Source organism: Hemitrygon akajei, chromosome 25, assembly GCF_048418815.1.
Source record: "Hemitrygon akajei chromosome 25, sHemAka1.3, whole genome shotgun sequence".
Taxonomy (NCBI): domain Eukaryota; kingdom Metazoa; phylum Chordata; class Chondrichthyes; order Myliobatiformes; family Dasyatidae; genus Hemitrygon; species Hemitrygon akajei.
The window spans coordinates 6,646,756-6,663,341 of record NC_133148.1 but is presented as its reverse complement, the minus strand read 5'-3'; the positions used below and the strand labels follow the sequence as shown (position 1 = coordinate 6,663,341).

The following is a 16,586-nucleotide window of genomic DNA, read 5'->3' as shown; positions in this document are numbered from 1 at the left end:
GGCAATTGCAGCTTCCAGGAATGCAGTTAGTGTGGTTTCCTGCTCCCTCAGCATCACACAGTACTGCAGTCTGCCAAATCAGCAGAGCAGAACGGGAACCTTTGCAATCTGACTCCAGCAGGTGCCTACAGCATTAACTAGCTGATTGCTAGTGAGCTTCTACCGGGTTGAAGTTGCCACATCTCCTGTTCTTTAGTGCATGAAGCTCACTGCATTGTCCTGCACACTTGCACACCAGGCAGGGGCAGAGAGTTGCATCAGCAGTGCACTCGTTGCACACGTACTCCTCTGGTTTGGTGCACAGATGGAAAGGAGATCACGGAGGGGGAATTCTGAATCAGAATCAGGTTTATTATCACTGACACATGTCATGAAATTTGTTGTTTTATGGCAGCAGCACAGTGCATAAAATGTGTTCATAGGTTCATTAACACAAGAAATCTGATGGCAGAGGGGAAGAAGCTGTTGAGTGTGTGTCTTCAGACTCCTGTACTTCCCCGCTGATGGTAGTAGTGATAAGAGGGCATGTACCGGATGGTGAGGGTCCTTAATGTTGGATGCCATCTTCTTGAGGCACTGCATTTTGGAGATGTCCTTGATGGTGGTAGGGTTGGCTGAGTCCACAACCCTCTGGAGCCTCTGTACGTTGGAGCTTCCATATCAGGCTTTGATGCCACTAGTCAGATTGCACTCCATGGGGCATCTGTGGAAGTTTGCTAGACTTGCCAAGTTTCCTCAAACTCTAAATGAAATGTAGTCATGGACAAGCGTCCTTCATGCCTTGATTGTGCATGGATTGAGATATCCAGGACTAAGTCAGACTCGGACGGTCAGGGAGCAAGAACAATACTGTGCAGAAGTTTCAGGGACACAGCCTGCTCTGGTGGTGAATATCAATCATTGTTTTGCTGGGAGATGAACCCAAATCTTGAGCAGGCTTGGTTGGGACTAACCCGGGTGTGAGAGAAGGAAAAACAGCTCCACCCACTAGGCAGCCCCTTACCCTTGGTCCTCCCCGCAGACTGCATCTAGATTCCAGCAGGAGCCTCAAACTACTATCCCAAAAATAAACATGCCTTATGACTGTTATAACTCTTCCATAGATGGTCTCAAGCCAGGCTGTGAAAGGAAGAGGGTTGGGCATGAGACTAGCAAACCCATCCCGTAAAACCCAACAGAGGCCCCAAGGATCTCATTCCTCGGTGAGGAAGGATCATTGATGGACCAAAGGACTGGCCCAGGACAGAGGACTCTAGTGATCTGCTGGCGGCGGCCTGTGCCCCACTGGGTGTAATGGGGCTTAAGATGAGCAATAACAACTGTTATAGATTATCATTCAATTACAAACAGGTTATTGGACAGCATTGTACAGACCCTTCTGCCCACAATAGTGACAGTTTTTTGACCGATAAGAAGTTCAATCCAACACTTCCTTCCCACATTGCCCTCCTGTTTCCTTTCATTCTGGTATATCTGCCTCTGCCGCACCTCCGGCAGCACGTTCCACAACACCCACCACTCTGTTTGCAAAAACCTACTCCCTCCCTATAATTTCCTGCAGTCACCTTAAAATTATGCCCTCCTGTACTCATATTGGGGAAAAGGCACTGTCAAGTCCATAGGTGCCCCTTATCAAGTCACCTCTCATCCTCCTTCACTCAAAAGAGAAAAGCCTGAGCTCACTCAACCTTTCTTCATAAGTCATGTTCTCTAATCCGTCTTCTGCACTCTCTCTAAAGCTCTCACATCTAGATTCTGTTTATACAGACGTCCATAATTTGGAAAACACACAAAAACTCTCAATAGGGTAAATATACCTCTACATTATTGCAATAAAGGGAAATTACAGGCTGGAGATTGCAGTGAGAGCAATTCAGAAGAAGTATATTTAGAAGTTTTGTAAGCTGCCTGTAGCACGTCATTGTATTTTACCAGTGCCACCTTGCAATTGGTGCACATAAGTTGTTTGTTTGTCCTGTTGGGTGTGGTCTTTCATTGATTGAACTCAGCAGTTGCTGAGGTGCTGAGTTCTTCAAGCACATTGTGTATGTGTTGCTTAATAGAAAGTCTCTTAGCCCTCTGCAATTCATTCTGCCTTATCTGTAACTAAGCCATATTTTTTAATAGATAATCCTGCAGGTAGGATGGGCTAGAAAGAAACTGGGTCACAGTCAAAGGGTAAGGCATTGATCTTTAGGATGAGGAGAAGGTCCTCACCTTGAGACTGGTGAATCCAGGGAGTCATCTGCCTCAGAAATCATCAACGCTAAATCACAAACTACAGTCAGTGGCCACCTTATTAGGTACAGCTGCTCATTAATATAGATATTTAATCAGCCAATCATGTGGCAACAACTCAATATATAAAAGCATACAGACATAGACCATAAGATATAGGAGCAGAAATAGGCCATTCGGCCATCGAGTCAAAAAGTTGTAGTTGTTTTTCAGGCCAAAGCATCAGAATGGGGAAGAAATGTGATCTAAGTGGTTGTTGGTGCAAGACAGGATGGTTTGAGTATCTCAAACTGCTGACCTCCTGGGATTTTCACACACGAGTCTCTAGAGTTTAAAGAGAATGATGCAAAAACAAAAAAAAATCCAGTGAATGGTAGTTCTGTGGGCAAAAATGCCTTGTTAATGAGAGGTCAGAGGAGAATGGCCAGACTGATTCAGAAATAACAAGTAGGATAGAAATGGAGAATCAGTGGATGTTGTGTACTTGGATTTTCAGAAGGCCTTTGATAAGCTGCCACGTATGAGGCTGTTTAACAAGTTAAGAGCCCACGGTGTTATAGAAAAGATACTAGCATGGATAGAGCATTGGCTGATTGGCAAAAGGCAAAGAGTGGGAATAAAGGGAGCTGTTTCTAGTTGACTGGAGGTGACTAGTGGTATTCTACAGGGATTGTGTTGGGACTAAGTCTTTTTACATTACATGTCAATGATTTGGATGATGGAACTGATGGCTTTGTGGCCAAATTTGTGGGCGATATGAAGATAGAGAGGGGGCAGGTAATTTTGAAGAAGTGGAGAGGCTGCCGAAGGTCAGCCGAAGATTAGGAGAAGTGGCAACGGAATAAAATGTTGGAAAGTGTCTGGTCATGCACTTTGGTAAAAGAAAAGGGTTGACTATTTTCTAAATGAAGAAGAAATTTTAAAAATTGAGGTGCAAAGGGACTTGGGAGTCCTTGTGCAGGTTAATGTACAGGATGAGTCCATAAGACCATGAGGCATAGGAGCAGAATTAGGCCATTTGGCCTGTTGAGTCTGCTCCGCCATTCAATCATGGCTGATACTTCTTTCCCCCTCCTCAGCCCCACTTTCTGGCCTTCTCCCTTTGATGCTGTGTTCAATCATGAACTTATCAAGCTCTGCCTTAAATACACCCAATAATCTGCTGAACAGATCCTGACCTGGATCTGGACTGTGCCTTCCAAATATCTGGACCTGACTTGCACTACTGTACTTTCCCTTTTCTATTTTCTAATTATGATTTATAATTTAAGTTTTTATTATATTTACGTCGATTTGTACTTCAGGGAGCGCGAAGCACAGAAACAAATATCACTGTGATGATTGTACACTCTAGTATCAATTGTTTGGTGACAATAAAGTATTTGTATTGTATTATATTGTATGACCTGACCTCCACAGTTGCCTGTGGTAATAAATTCCACAAATTCACTACCCTCTGGCTAAAGAAATTCCTCTGTGTCTCTGTTTTAAATGGATGCCCCTCTGTCCTAAGGTTATGCCCTCTTGTCCTAAACTCCCCCACCATGGGAAACATCTTTTCCACATCCACTCTGTCTAGCCCTTTCAACATTCAAAAGGTTTCAATGAGATCCCCCCTCATCCTTGTAAGTTCCAGCAAATACGGACCCAGAGACATCAAACGTTCCTCGTATGATAACCCTTTCATTCTCAGAATCATCCTTGTGAACCTCTTCTGAACCCTTTCCAATGCCAGCACATCTTTCCTTGGATAAGGAGCCCATAACTATTCACAATACTCAAGGTGAGACCTCACTAATGCCCTATAAAGCCTCAGCATCACATCCCTGCTCTTGTATTCTAGACCTCTTGATATGAATGCTAACATTGTATTTGCCTTCCTCACCACCCACTCAACCTGCAAGTTAATCTTTAGGGTGTTCTGCACAAGGACTTCCAAGTCCCTTTGCATCTAAATGGGGATTTTCTCCCTGTTTAGAAAATAGTCTGAACATTTATTTCTACAACCAAAGTGCATGACCATGCACTTTCCAACATTGTATTTAATTTGCCACTTTCTTGCTTATTCTCCTAACCTGTTTAAGTCCTTCTGCAGTCTACTTGTTTCCTCAACACCACCCGCCCCTCCACCAATCTTCGTATCATCTGCAAACTTGGCAACAAAGCCATCTATTTCATCATCTAAATCACTGATATACAGCATAAAAGGAAGTGGTCCCAATACTGACCTTTGCAGAACACCACTAGTCACTGGCAGCCAACCATTCACTGCCTCTTACCAATCAGCCAATGCTCTAACCATGCTAGTAACTTTCCTGTAATACCACGGGATCTTAACTTGGTAAGCTGCCTCATGTGTGGCGCCTTGTCAAAGGCCCTCTGAAAGTCCAAATATATAACATCCACTACATCCCCTTTATCTATCCTACTTGTAATCTCAAAATTTCCAACAGGTTTGTTAGGCATGATTTTCCCTAAAATCTGACTTTATCCTGTCTTGTCCTGTGTCACCATAACCTTCTCCTCTCCAGTGGGAACCGGAGTGAATTGACTCAGGATAAGATAGATGGTAAAAAAGCATGCAGTCAGACTGTCAGGAAGGGCAGGCAGATGATAGGACAAAAGTGTAGCCAGCATGGTGACTATGAGTGAATTAGGGATGCAGAATCAAAAAGGGTAGCAAATACAGTACTCAAAGTGTTATATCTCAATGCACAGAGTACAAAAATTAAGGTGATGATCTTGTTGCACTATTAAAGATCGTCAGGTATGATGCTGTGGTCATCATTGAATCATGGCTGAAGGATGGTTGTAGTTGGGAGGTAAATGTCCAAGGTTACATGTTCTATTGGAAGGATAGGAAGGTAGGCAGAGGGGTTGGCATGGCTCTGCTAGTAAAGAATGGCATCAAATCATTAGAAAGATGTGACATAGGATCAGAAGATGTTGCATCCTTGTGGGTTGAGTTAAGGAACTGCAAAGGTAAAAGGACTCTGATATATGGCCTCCCAACAGTGCTGCAATGGGAACCACAGATTACAATGGGAAATAGAAAAGCAGTGTCAAAAGGGCAATGTTATGATAGTCATGGGAGATTTGAACATGCAGGTTGATTGGGAAAATCAGGTTGGTAATGGATCTCAAGGGAGTGAGTTTGTTGAATGTCTAAGAGAAAGCTTTTTAGAGCATTTTGTCTTTGAGCCTACTTGGGGATCAGCTATACTGGATTGGGTGTTATTTGATGAACCGGAGGCAATTAGAGAGCTTAAAGTAAAAGTACCCTAAGGAGGCTGTGATCACAATATGATTGAGTTCAACTTGAAATTTGATAGGAAGAACGTAAAGTGAGATGTACCTGTATTTCAGTGGAGTAAAGGAAATTACAGTGGTATAAGAGAGGAGTTGGCCTTAGTAAATTGGAAGGAGATGCTGGCAGGGATGACAGCAGAGCAGCAATGGCATGAGTTTCTGGGAAAAATTAGGAACTTGCAGGATAGATGTATTCCAAAAATGAAGAAATACTCAAATGGCAAAATAGTACATCTGTGCCTGAGAGGGAAGTCAAAGCTAATGTAAAAGTAAAAGAGAGGGCATACAATGAAGCAAAGCTTTTTAAAAATCTGCAGGGAGCAACTGAAGGACTCATCAGGATGGAAAAGATGAAACATCTAGCTATCAAGCTGCAAATAATATCAAAGTGAATCGTGAAACCTCTTTCAAGTATGTAAAAGTAAAAGAGAGAAGAGAGTGGATATAGGAGGGCTAAAAAATGAGGTCAGAGAAATAATAATGGGGGACAACGAGATGGCAGATGAACTAAATAAGTATTTTGCATCAGTCTTCACTGTGGAAGACTCTAGCAGTGTGCCAGATATTGAAGGGAGTGAGGGAGAAGTGAGTGCCATTACAAGGGAGAAGGTGCTCAAAGAGCTGGAAGACCTAAGGGTACATAAATCACCTGGACCAGATGAACTGCACCCTGAGGTTCTGAAAGAGGTAGCGGTAGAGATTGTAGAGGCATTAGCAGTGATTTTTCAAAAATCATTGGACTCTGGCATGGTGCCAGAGGGCTGGAAGATTGCAGATGTGTATCCATTCTCTTTCTTTTATTTTTTAAATACTTGAAAAAGCTTTTACCATCCACTTTGATATTGTTTGCTAGCTTACTTTCATATTTCATCCTTTCTTTCCTAATGATTCTTTTAGTTGCTCTCTGTAGGTTTATAAAAAGCTTCCCAATCCTCTATCTTCCCACTGATTTTTGCTTTGTGTATGCCCTCTGTCGGTGGTGAGGAAGGCAAATGCAATGTTAGCATTCATTTTGAGAGGACTAGAATATGAAAGCAAAAATGTAATGTTGAGGCTTTATAAAGCTCTGTTAAGGCCTCACTTGGTACATTGTCAGCAGTTTTGGGCCCCTTTTAATGTGCTGACATTGGAGAGGGTTCAAAGGAGCTTCACGAAAATGATTCAGGGATTGAAAGGCTTGTCGTATGAGGAGGTAGTGATGGCTCTGGGCCTCTACTCAGTGGAATTCAGAAGAATGAGGGGTGATCTCATTGAAACCTATTGAATGTTGAAACGCCTCAATAGAGTGGATGTGGAGAGGATGTTCCTATGGTGGGGAGTCTAAGACAAGAGGACACAGCCTCAGAAGAGTGTCCTTTTAGAATAGAGATAAGGAGGAATTTCTTTAGCCAGAGAGTGGTGAATCTGTGGAATTCTTTGTAACAGGCAATTGTGGAGGCCAAGTCTTTATGTATATTTAAGGCAGAGGTTGATAGTTTCTTAATTGGTCAGGACATGAAGGGATACAGGGAGAAGGCAGGAGATTGAGGCTGAGAGGAAAGTGGATCAGACATGATGAAACAGTGGAGCAGACTTGATGGGCCAAAAGGCCCAATTCTGCTCCTATATCTTATGGTCTTAAGCTGACGGTGGAGGGGGGGGGGGGGTGACAGTAACTCAAATAACCACGCGTTACAACAATGGTGTGCAAAAGAGCATTTCTGAATGTACAACACATCGAACCTTGAAGTGGATGGTCTCCAGCAGCACAAGACCATGAACCTACACTCAGTGGCCACTTTTTAGGGACTGCTTGTAGGTACCTAATAAAGTGGCCGCTGAGTGTATGTTTAAGGAGGAGTTGAGTTTTGTTCTCGGGGCTGCAGGGATCAAGAGATATGTAATTGGTAATTGTCACCCTTACAGAGATACAATTAAAGTCTTCGTTTTGCCTGCCAACCAATTCAAATCATACGCACGTGAAGGTAACACTAAAGGGAAAAGCAATGAGAAAATGCAGAATAAAGTGTTACAATTATGGGGAAAGTGCAGTTCAGGCAGACAATAAGGTGCAAGGCCATGATGAGGTAGACTATGAGGTTAAGAGTTTATAATATGTCCATTCAAGAGTCTGATACCAGCAGGATAGCAGCTGTCCTCGAATCTATTGTGTGTTTTCAATCTTTTTCTATGGGACAGGGCCGAAGAGAGAATGCCTGTGGTGGGTGGGGTCTTTGATGATGCTGGCTGCTTTGCTGAGGCAGTGGGAAGTGTAGACAGAGTCCATGGAGGGGAGTTTAATTTATGTGATGGACTGTGCTGTGAGCAGAAAACTCTACAGTTTCTTTCCTATCCTCTTTCTGTCTTTCTGTCATTCCCTCCTTCCTAAAACCTCCCTCTTAGATACCACCATATTTCATTAAGTGTCCAGTTTTATCCTTGCAAAACAGATCAAGAATCTTGACTGTGTTAGATACAAATGCAGACTTTGCTTGTTATTACCAGACCTGGACTTAATTTCCTGGCCTTTTGGTTGCACTTTGCAGCTGTGAAAACTCTTTCCTCCCCACGATATTGCAAACCTGCACACCTCCTGATCCAGTGCCCATTGCCTGGAGCTGCAGATTCCTGGCCACACAACCCATGTCAGTTACACTGCATTTCGTTAGCTCTGCCTCAAGAGATGTTACTGCCCAGCCCTGACTCTGCTGTTTATTGCAAAGTTCTCCTGGTGATCTGAACACAGGCCAGCTCGGCTGTTTGTATCATAACTCTCCAGGTCCCGTGTGCCCCTCAGCAGCAAGGTGCAACCAAAATTCTCATTCTCTATTAAACCTGCTTGTATCGACTCAGGTTGTTCTGCTACCCTGCAGGTATCTCCACAATGCCCAGCTCTTGACTGGCTTAGGGAAGCAGGGAGGAGCAGCTCTCCATTACATCTGGAACTCATTGCTTGTAGGGTTGGTGGAGAGAGAACTAGCTGTTGTCATTTACAGAAAGGAATCGGATAAACATAACAGCATCTAATCTGCAGGGTCTGGACAGGACATACCCTCTTCTTGTTATTACCATTGTACACTCAATGATTCAGGAACAGCTTTTTCCCTTCTCCTGGTCCATGAATGCATAATACTACCTCATTATTCCTTTTGTTTTTCAAAGTTCAAAGTACATTTATTATCAAATTATGTATAAATTATTCAACCTTGAGATTTGACTGCTTACAGGCAGCCATGAAACAAGAAACCCTATTTATTATGCTCTATGTATTTATTTTGTGGTTTATCATAATTTTATGACTTAACATTCTAGTACTGCTGCAAAACAACAAAAGTCAGTGATAATAAATCTATTTTTGATTCTGATTCTATGTAATATGTAAATTATCTACCATGGTTTTCTGGACCCACCTATATGAAGCCATTAGTCCTCAGAATCAGACAATACATTTGAATAGGCCCTTTGACCCATTGAAACTGTGCCAACCCATTTACAGTAATCCTACATTAATCCAATGTTTTATTCTCTCCACATTCCCATCAACTCCCCCCTGATTCTATCACGCAGAGAACACAGAACAGCAGAACACAGGAACAGGCCATTCGGCCCACAACATCGTGCCAAAAGAGCTAAAAAGCAAATCAAAAACACCCAAACACTAAACCCTACACCCTATCCATATCCCTCCATTTCCTTACATCCACATGCCTATCCAAACATCTCTTAAATGCCTCTACCACCATACCAGGCAGCATAATCCAGGCATCCACAACCCTCTGAGTAAAAAACTTACTCCTCACATCCCCTATGAACCTACCCCCTCTTACCTTCAATGCATGCCTCTGGTATTAGACAATTCAACACTGGGAAATAGATACTCTCTGTCCACTCTGCCTCTCATAATCTTATAAACCTCTATCAGATCTCCCCTCAGCCTCTGCCATTCCAGAGAAAAAACCTGAGTTTATCCAGCCTCTCATGATAGCACATGCCCTCTAAACCAGGCAGCATCCTGGTGAACCTCTTCTGCATCCTCTCCAAAGCATCAACATCCTTCCTATAGTGGGCAACCAGAACTGTACACAGTACTGTAAATATGGTCTAATCAGAGTTTTGTAAAATTGCAAAATAATCTCTTGACTTTTGAACTCAATGCCTCAATTAATAAAAGCAAGCATTCTGTAAGCCTTCTTAACCACCTTATCAACCTGGGTAGCCACTTACCCAGGTCTATGAACTTGGATCCCAAGATCTCTCTACTCAGCGACACTGTTAAGGATATTGTCCTTAACAGTGTAATGTCTCTTTGCATTTGTCCTGCCAAGGTGCAACACCTCACATTTATCTGGGTTAAACTCCATCAGCCATTTCTCTGTCTATATCATGCTGTATACTTTGCCAGTCTTCTACGCTTCTACAACTCCACCAATCTTGGTATTATATGCAAACTTACTAACCCACCCATCTACATTTTCATCCATATACATTACAAACAGCAGAGATCCCAGCACAGATCCCTGTGGAACTCCTCTAATTACAGACTGCCAGCTCAAATAAGCCCCTTCAACCACTACCCTTTGTCTTCTATGCGCGAGCCAAATGTGAATCCAAACAGCCAATTTGCCGCAGACTCCCTGCATCATATTCTTCTGGGTTAGCCTCCCATGAGGGACTTTCTCAAACACCTTACTAAAATCCCTGTAGACAACATCCACTGCCCTACCTTCATCAATCTCTCTTGTCACCTTGTCAAAAAACTCAACCAAGTTGGTAAGGCATGACCTGCCATGCACAAAGCCATGCTGGCTCTCCTTAATTAGGCAATGGGTTTCCAAATGCACAATTATCCTATCCCCAAGGATTTTCTCCAGCAATTTCCTGACAACTGATGTGACACTCACTGGTCTATAGTTCACAGGATTTCCCTTGTTCCCTTCTTAAATAGAGGTACAACATCAGCCACTCGCCAGTTCTCCTCTCGCTAGAGAGCTCATGAAGATACTGGTCAAGACCCCATCAGTCTCGCCTCTTATCTCCATCAAAAACCTGGGGTAAATCCCATCAGGCCCTGGGGACTTATTCACCTTAATACTCATTAGGAGGCCCAACACTTCCTCCTCCTTTTGACCTCTAAACACTCTAACATATTTATACACTCAGCACTGATCTCCTGGTCCTCCATGTCATTTTCCTTGGTAAATACTGAAGCAAAGTACTCATTAAGTACCTCACTCACATTCCCTGCATCCAAGCAAATGTTTCCCCCCACTGTCCTTTGTCCTCAAGTGGTCCCACTCTCTCTCTGGTTATCCTCTTACTCTTGCTGTATGTATAGATTTACTTCAATCCTACCTGCCAAGGATTTTTCATGGCTTCTCCTGGCTTTCCAAATTCCCTTCTTTAGTTCTTTATTAGCTTTGCTATACTCCTCATGTGCTTTGTTTGATCCAAACTGCCAAAGCTTTATATACTTCTTTTTTCTTCCTGACTAACTTCATCACTTCTCTGGACATCCAAGGTTCTCTTATCTTTCCATACGGATCCTTCCATCTAACAGGAACATGCCTTTCCTGTACTCTGTACAACTGACCTTTAGACACGCTCCACATGTCTGATATGGACTTGCCAAAAAAAAGGTGTTCCCAATTAATGCTTCTTAGTTTCTGCCTAATGCCCTCGTAATTTGCCCTACTCCAATTTAAAACTCTTTTGAAAGGGCCATACCCATCTTGTCTATAACTATCCTGAAAGTTCCCTAACTGCTTGCCCACTGAAAGGTCAGTCACCTGGCCAGACTCATTACCCAACACCACTCTGGATTTAAGAAAATTACTTGGATACACTCAACAAATTCTGCCCATCTAACCTCCTTGCACTAAGGTCCCAGTTAATATTCGGCAAGTTGAAATCCCCCATGACAACAACTCTATTTTGATAATACATTATCTTAATCTGATTACGTATCTACTCCAGAATGTCCAGTGGCCATTAGGGGTCTGTAGTACAATCACATCAGTGTGATTGCACTCTTCCTATTCCTGATTCCATCCAAGTGGACTCGGTGTCTGACCCCCTCCATTATATCTCCCCTGAATGCAGCTGTGATTTTGGTCCTGATCATAACGTACTTCATTCCTTATAGATACCTTTTCCCATTTTTGCAAAGTTTGGTTAACAAAAATCTATTAACCTGAAATTTAAACGTAATAGCAAGGTTGTGTCAGAGTAGCTTTGTTTCCTAACACCATTCTCTGCAGCGAATGTCTACACTTCCTGCTGGCTCAGGAAAGATGCCAACATAAGCAAGGACCCCTCCCATCCTCGTCATTCTCTCTTCTCCCCATCCTGTTGGGCAGAAGATACAAAAGCCTGAAAGCAGACTCAAAGAGAGGTTCTGTTCCAGTGTGCTCAGACCCCTCACAAGCTAAAGATGAACTCCTGTGTCCGAGTCACAGCCCTTGCACTATACCTACTCACAGGTTGTTACTGTAACACTACATTCTGTGCAACACACACGCAAAATGCTGGAGGAACTCAGCAGATCATGCAGCATCTACGGAAGTGAATAAACAGTCGATGTTCTGGGCTGAGACCCCTCTTTAGGACTAGAAAGGAAGTGGGAAGATGCCATCTGCTATATTCTGTGCCTGTTTTGATGTACTTATGTATGGACTGATGTCTCTGGATGGCATGCAAACTGAAGTTTTTCACAGTACCTTGGTATACATGATAATAAACTAATCCCCAGCTTCACACTGGACTGTTTCTAAACTGAGCACCTCAATCCAAATGTCCATTCAATGGAAAGAGAAACAGAGGCAACATTGGCCCTTTATTTATTGATTGTCTCTCAATGAATGAATGAATCAGTCATTCTGGTCCTTTAAGCTGCTGCACACAGCATCCCTGACAGCCCCTATTTAACCATAACCTAATCACGGGACAACTTACAATGCCCAATTAACCTACTAACTGGTACGTCTATGGACTGTGGGAGGAAACCAACGCATTCCACAAGGAGCATGTACAGACTCCGTACAAATGATGTCAGAATTAAGTTGGATCTGAGGCCCCGAGCTGTGATAGTGTTGTGCTGTGCTAACGTGGTGCCCCTTCTGATGGAGGATCTTTGACCTGTAATGTTAACTATTTCTCTCTGGAAATACTGACATGCTGAGTGTTTCCAGTTTTAATTCCAGATTTCCAGCATCTGCAGGTCTTTGAATTTCTTGTAAATTATTTCTAATAACTAAAAATGAATCACCAGAGTAGCATAGCGATTAATGTGATGCAATTAAAGCTCAGGCCATCGGAGGTTAGATTTCAATTCCGGCATCCTCTGTAAGAAAGCTTGTAGGTTGCTTCCCGTATACATGTGCTTTTCCTCTGGGTGCTCCAATTTTCTGTCACAGTCCAAAGACGCAGGAGGTTAATTGGTCATTGAAAATTGTTCCATGATTAGGCTCGGGTTAAATCAGTGGGTTGCTGAGCAGTGTGGCTCGGAGGGCTGGAAGGGCCCAGTATCTAAATTAATTAATTAATTAAATGTCTTGCAAACTGTAATCAAATTGTTTCTTACTCTACATTCTGTTGAATACAATCCTGGAAGATGAGAGAATGAGTCCCATATAAAACTAAGACCCATAAATAAAATCTATAATCATAGAAACATATAGCACAGAAACACTTCCTCTGATTATTCTACACTGCCAGCCTCATGTCAGCCATTACTGTCTGGTTTGGTGCATCATCCTTTCAATTACACAAAATCTATAGTAAGCTGTCAGGTCAGCAGAAAAGCTCATCGGCTGAAGGCCATCACTGCAGGACTTGTACATGTCCAGGACAAACAAGCGGGCAGGCAGGTCACTGCAGACCCCACCACCCTGCAAACTGCCTTTCCCAAGAGCTCCCTTCTGGAATGTGCTACAGGGCTATTAAAACAAAACCTTCACGTTATCCAAAAAGTTTCTTCCCCAGGAGTTCAACTGATCAACTATTCTGGTTAGCCTCCCCCCCCCCATCTATTGTCTCCTCCCACCCATCACTGCACTGCACTGTAGACAAGTTAAACCACTTTTTAATAAAGTGGTTTCATTGTAAATGCATGCTGGTATTTATATATTTTGTGCACATTTTATTCCATATCTGTACTTTAATCTCTATTGATGCTCTGGGCCTGTACTCGCTGGAGTCTAGAAGAATGAGGGGGTAATCTCATTGAAACCCATCGAACTTTGAGAGGTCTAGATAGAGTGGACTGGGAGAGGATGTTCCTATAGTGGGGGAGTCTCTGAGCAGAGTGCACAGCCTCAGAATAGAAGGACCTCCCTTGAGAATAGAGATAAGGAGGAATTTCTTCAAGGGTGGTGAATCTGTGGAATTCAGTGCCCAGGAAACTGTGGAGGCCAAGTCATTGGGTATATTTAAAATAGAGGTTGATAGTCAGGGCAAGAGATGGTGGTTGAGAGGGTTAATAAATAGAACATAGAATAGTACAGCACATTACAGGCCCTTCGGCCCACAATGTTGTGCCGACCCTCAAACCCTGCCTCCCATATAACCCCCCCACCTTAAATTCCTCCATATACCTGTCTAGTAGTCTCTTAAATTTCACTAGTGTATCTGCCTCCACCAGATGATTTTGGGCGAATGGTGTAATGTCTATGGTTTCATGGTCCATATATGCCTTGGCAGAATTTGACCTCATGCCTGGCACATGCCTGGATTAAATTCTATCTGCCAGGATTCCTCCCGGATTTACAGCTGTTCTGTGTCCCACTGTATCTTTAGACAACCTTCATCTTTACGTCGGACTCCACTAATCTGCGAATTTACTTGTCGTACTCCTTGCATTCGCATCCAAGTCATTTGTAGTAGGACAAACACAGCACTGATCCCTGTTACAAACTGCCAGTCGGATAAACTCTCTGATTCCCATCGGTCAGAGTCGGATCCGGTTTGCCAACTATCCTCAGGTCCCTTGCGCCTCAATCTTCTGCAACAGCCTACGTTGTAGATCTTGTCGGGCTCCTGTCTGAAATGCACCGTTACGATGCCCTCCGTTGGTCGAGGTTGCAGCTGTCTGTGTATACGCAAGCCGGGGCAGTATGATATGGAGAGCGAGTGCGGCAGCTAATCCACAGGAACGCCAAAGATCGATACAGTTCGGCACCAGCGGCGCCGCAGGACCCGCCAGTCGGAGTTGGACTGCCTTGGGGATTCCGGACAATTCTCCCAAAGCCTTCCCGATGAGTGGGTGAAGCGGCTAGTCAACAGAGGCTTGAGATCAGAATTTTCCTTCTCCTAGATGGCCTGTCAACCACTGCTGACGAGTCCCATCTGCCCGAAGGTTTTAAGGCGCCAGTAGCCTGCTTTTGCCCCTTCTGTCAGTAGAAACGGTTCCATCGGGCTTAGTCGCTAAGCCACACGTGAAGACCAGGAGATGGAGTTGGTTGCACAAATTCAGCTGTGAATTCGGTAGCCAGGCTGGGTTACAGAACGCGGGTCTTGCCCCCACAGGGGCTGGCCGAGACCAACATAGACAGAACAGCGCAAGGACAGGCCCTTCGGCCCACAATGTTGTGCCGAAACAATTAAATTATTAATCAAACTAATCCCTTCTGCCTACGCAATGCCACATCCTTCCATTTCCCCCACATTCATGTGCCTATCTACCAAAGAGACGGTTACGGTGGCTCCGGACTCAGGTGCACAAACTGGCCCGTTTCTGCGCTGTGAGTGTGGTTTTAACGCTGATTAATACAAAACGTTCGGCCAGAACTACTGATGAATAAGCCATGAGGCAAGAGTGAGTCAGACTGAAACGTGAGCAACCCAACGAGCGCAGACGCAATTAGTTTCCAAACGGCTTTAGAACCAAGAGTCAGAAATTGCCGGCAGAGCTTCAAAGCCTAAATGCTTCCTGGGCTAGTTTTGGCCACTTCAGAGGGCACCGACAACAGCCATACCCCGACCACACATTGATGAACATCCGCTGCTAACGGACAGTAAAAGCGAGGGCTAATTATGTCACCAGATTTGTACTAGATTTCTTTAACTCGCTGGTTTTGAGCTGCCGGCCGGGATATTCGAATCTCTGTCCCCAAACCATTAATCGCCAGTGTCCGGTAATAATTAGCAGAATAGTTTGTGGAAACAAAGGGCGAAATTTGTGACCGAACTCGCGAAAGTGAACGCCGGCTATTCCCGGGATTTACCTGACAAACTGACAGAAGCAGTAACGGCAGCGGAACGCGGCGGAGAGCCGAACCCACACGTCGCTGTACGGTCCCGGGACTCTTCATGGGAGGCGTCAGATGAGGACAAAATTCCTAGAGGAGATCAGGCAGTGAAACCTGAGCGGTGTGTGTGAGTGAGAGGGAGCCAGACCGAGAGATACAGACTAGATAAACAGTGCAGCGAGACTCGTGGTTCAGTTATATAAACAAGTTACACAAACCGCGATCACCAAATTACATGGGCGGAGACTTGTCACCAACGGGACACTCCCAACGAGAGTCTCAGCCCGGGAATTGCCGGCTCCTTTAACAATTAATGAATCTCAGATGGTAGTCAAACTCCAGAGGCGCCCGAATCACGGGGTTCCCGGCGCGCTCCCGACTCACAGAGAGCGAGCATGAGACTGGGTTTAAATAGATACGCAGACTAGCCGGAGCCCAAGGGCCAAGTGTCTGTGACACCGACGGTGCCGGATTTTCCCTGTCTCTCCTCCTTCTGCCTCTCGCTCTCCATCTCCTCTTCGCGCTATCACAACCTCATTCCCTTATTCTCTCACATTGTCCTTTCTTGCTAGGGGTCTGTTTTTCTCCCTTTCCTCCCCACCCCTTCTCCCTTTCCTCCCCACCCCTTCTCCCTTTCCTCCCCACCCCTTCTCCCTTTCCTCCCCACCCCTTCTCCCTTTCTTCCCCTCCCTCCCTTTCCTCCCCACCCTCTCTCCATTTTTTCCTCTCCCTCCCTTTCCTCCCCCACCCCTTCTCCCTTTCCTCCCCCACCCCTTCTCCCTTTCCTCCCCCACCCCTTCTCCCTTTCTTCCCCTC

General features: G+C 44.3%; 1 protein-coding gene across 1 annotated transcript in view; it reads right to left on the bottom strand.

Annotated features, from left to right (window-relative positions):
• Positions 1–16,092, bottom strand: part of LOC140716345 (snake venom vascular endothelial growth factor toxin ICPP-like) — a 94,338-nt gene extending 78,246 nt beyond the window's left edge. The window contains exon 1 of the mRNA XM_073028990.1: positions 15,747–16,092. Coding sequence (XP_072885091.1) covers positions 15,747–15,833 — 87 coding nt within the window. The 5' untranslated portion in view covers positions 15,834–16,092. The remainder of the gene's footprint in view (positions 1–15,746) is intronic.
• Positions 16,093–16,586: the final 494 nt, after the last annotated feature.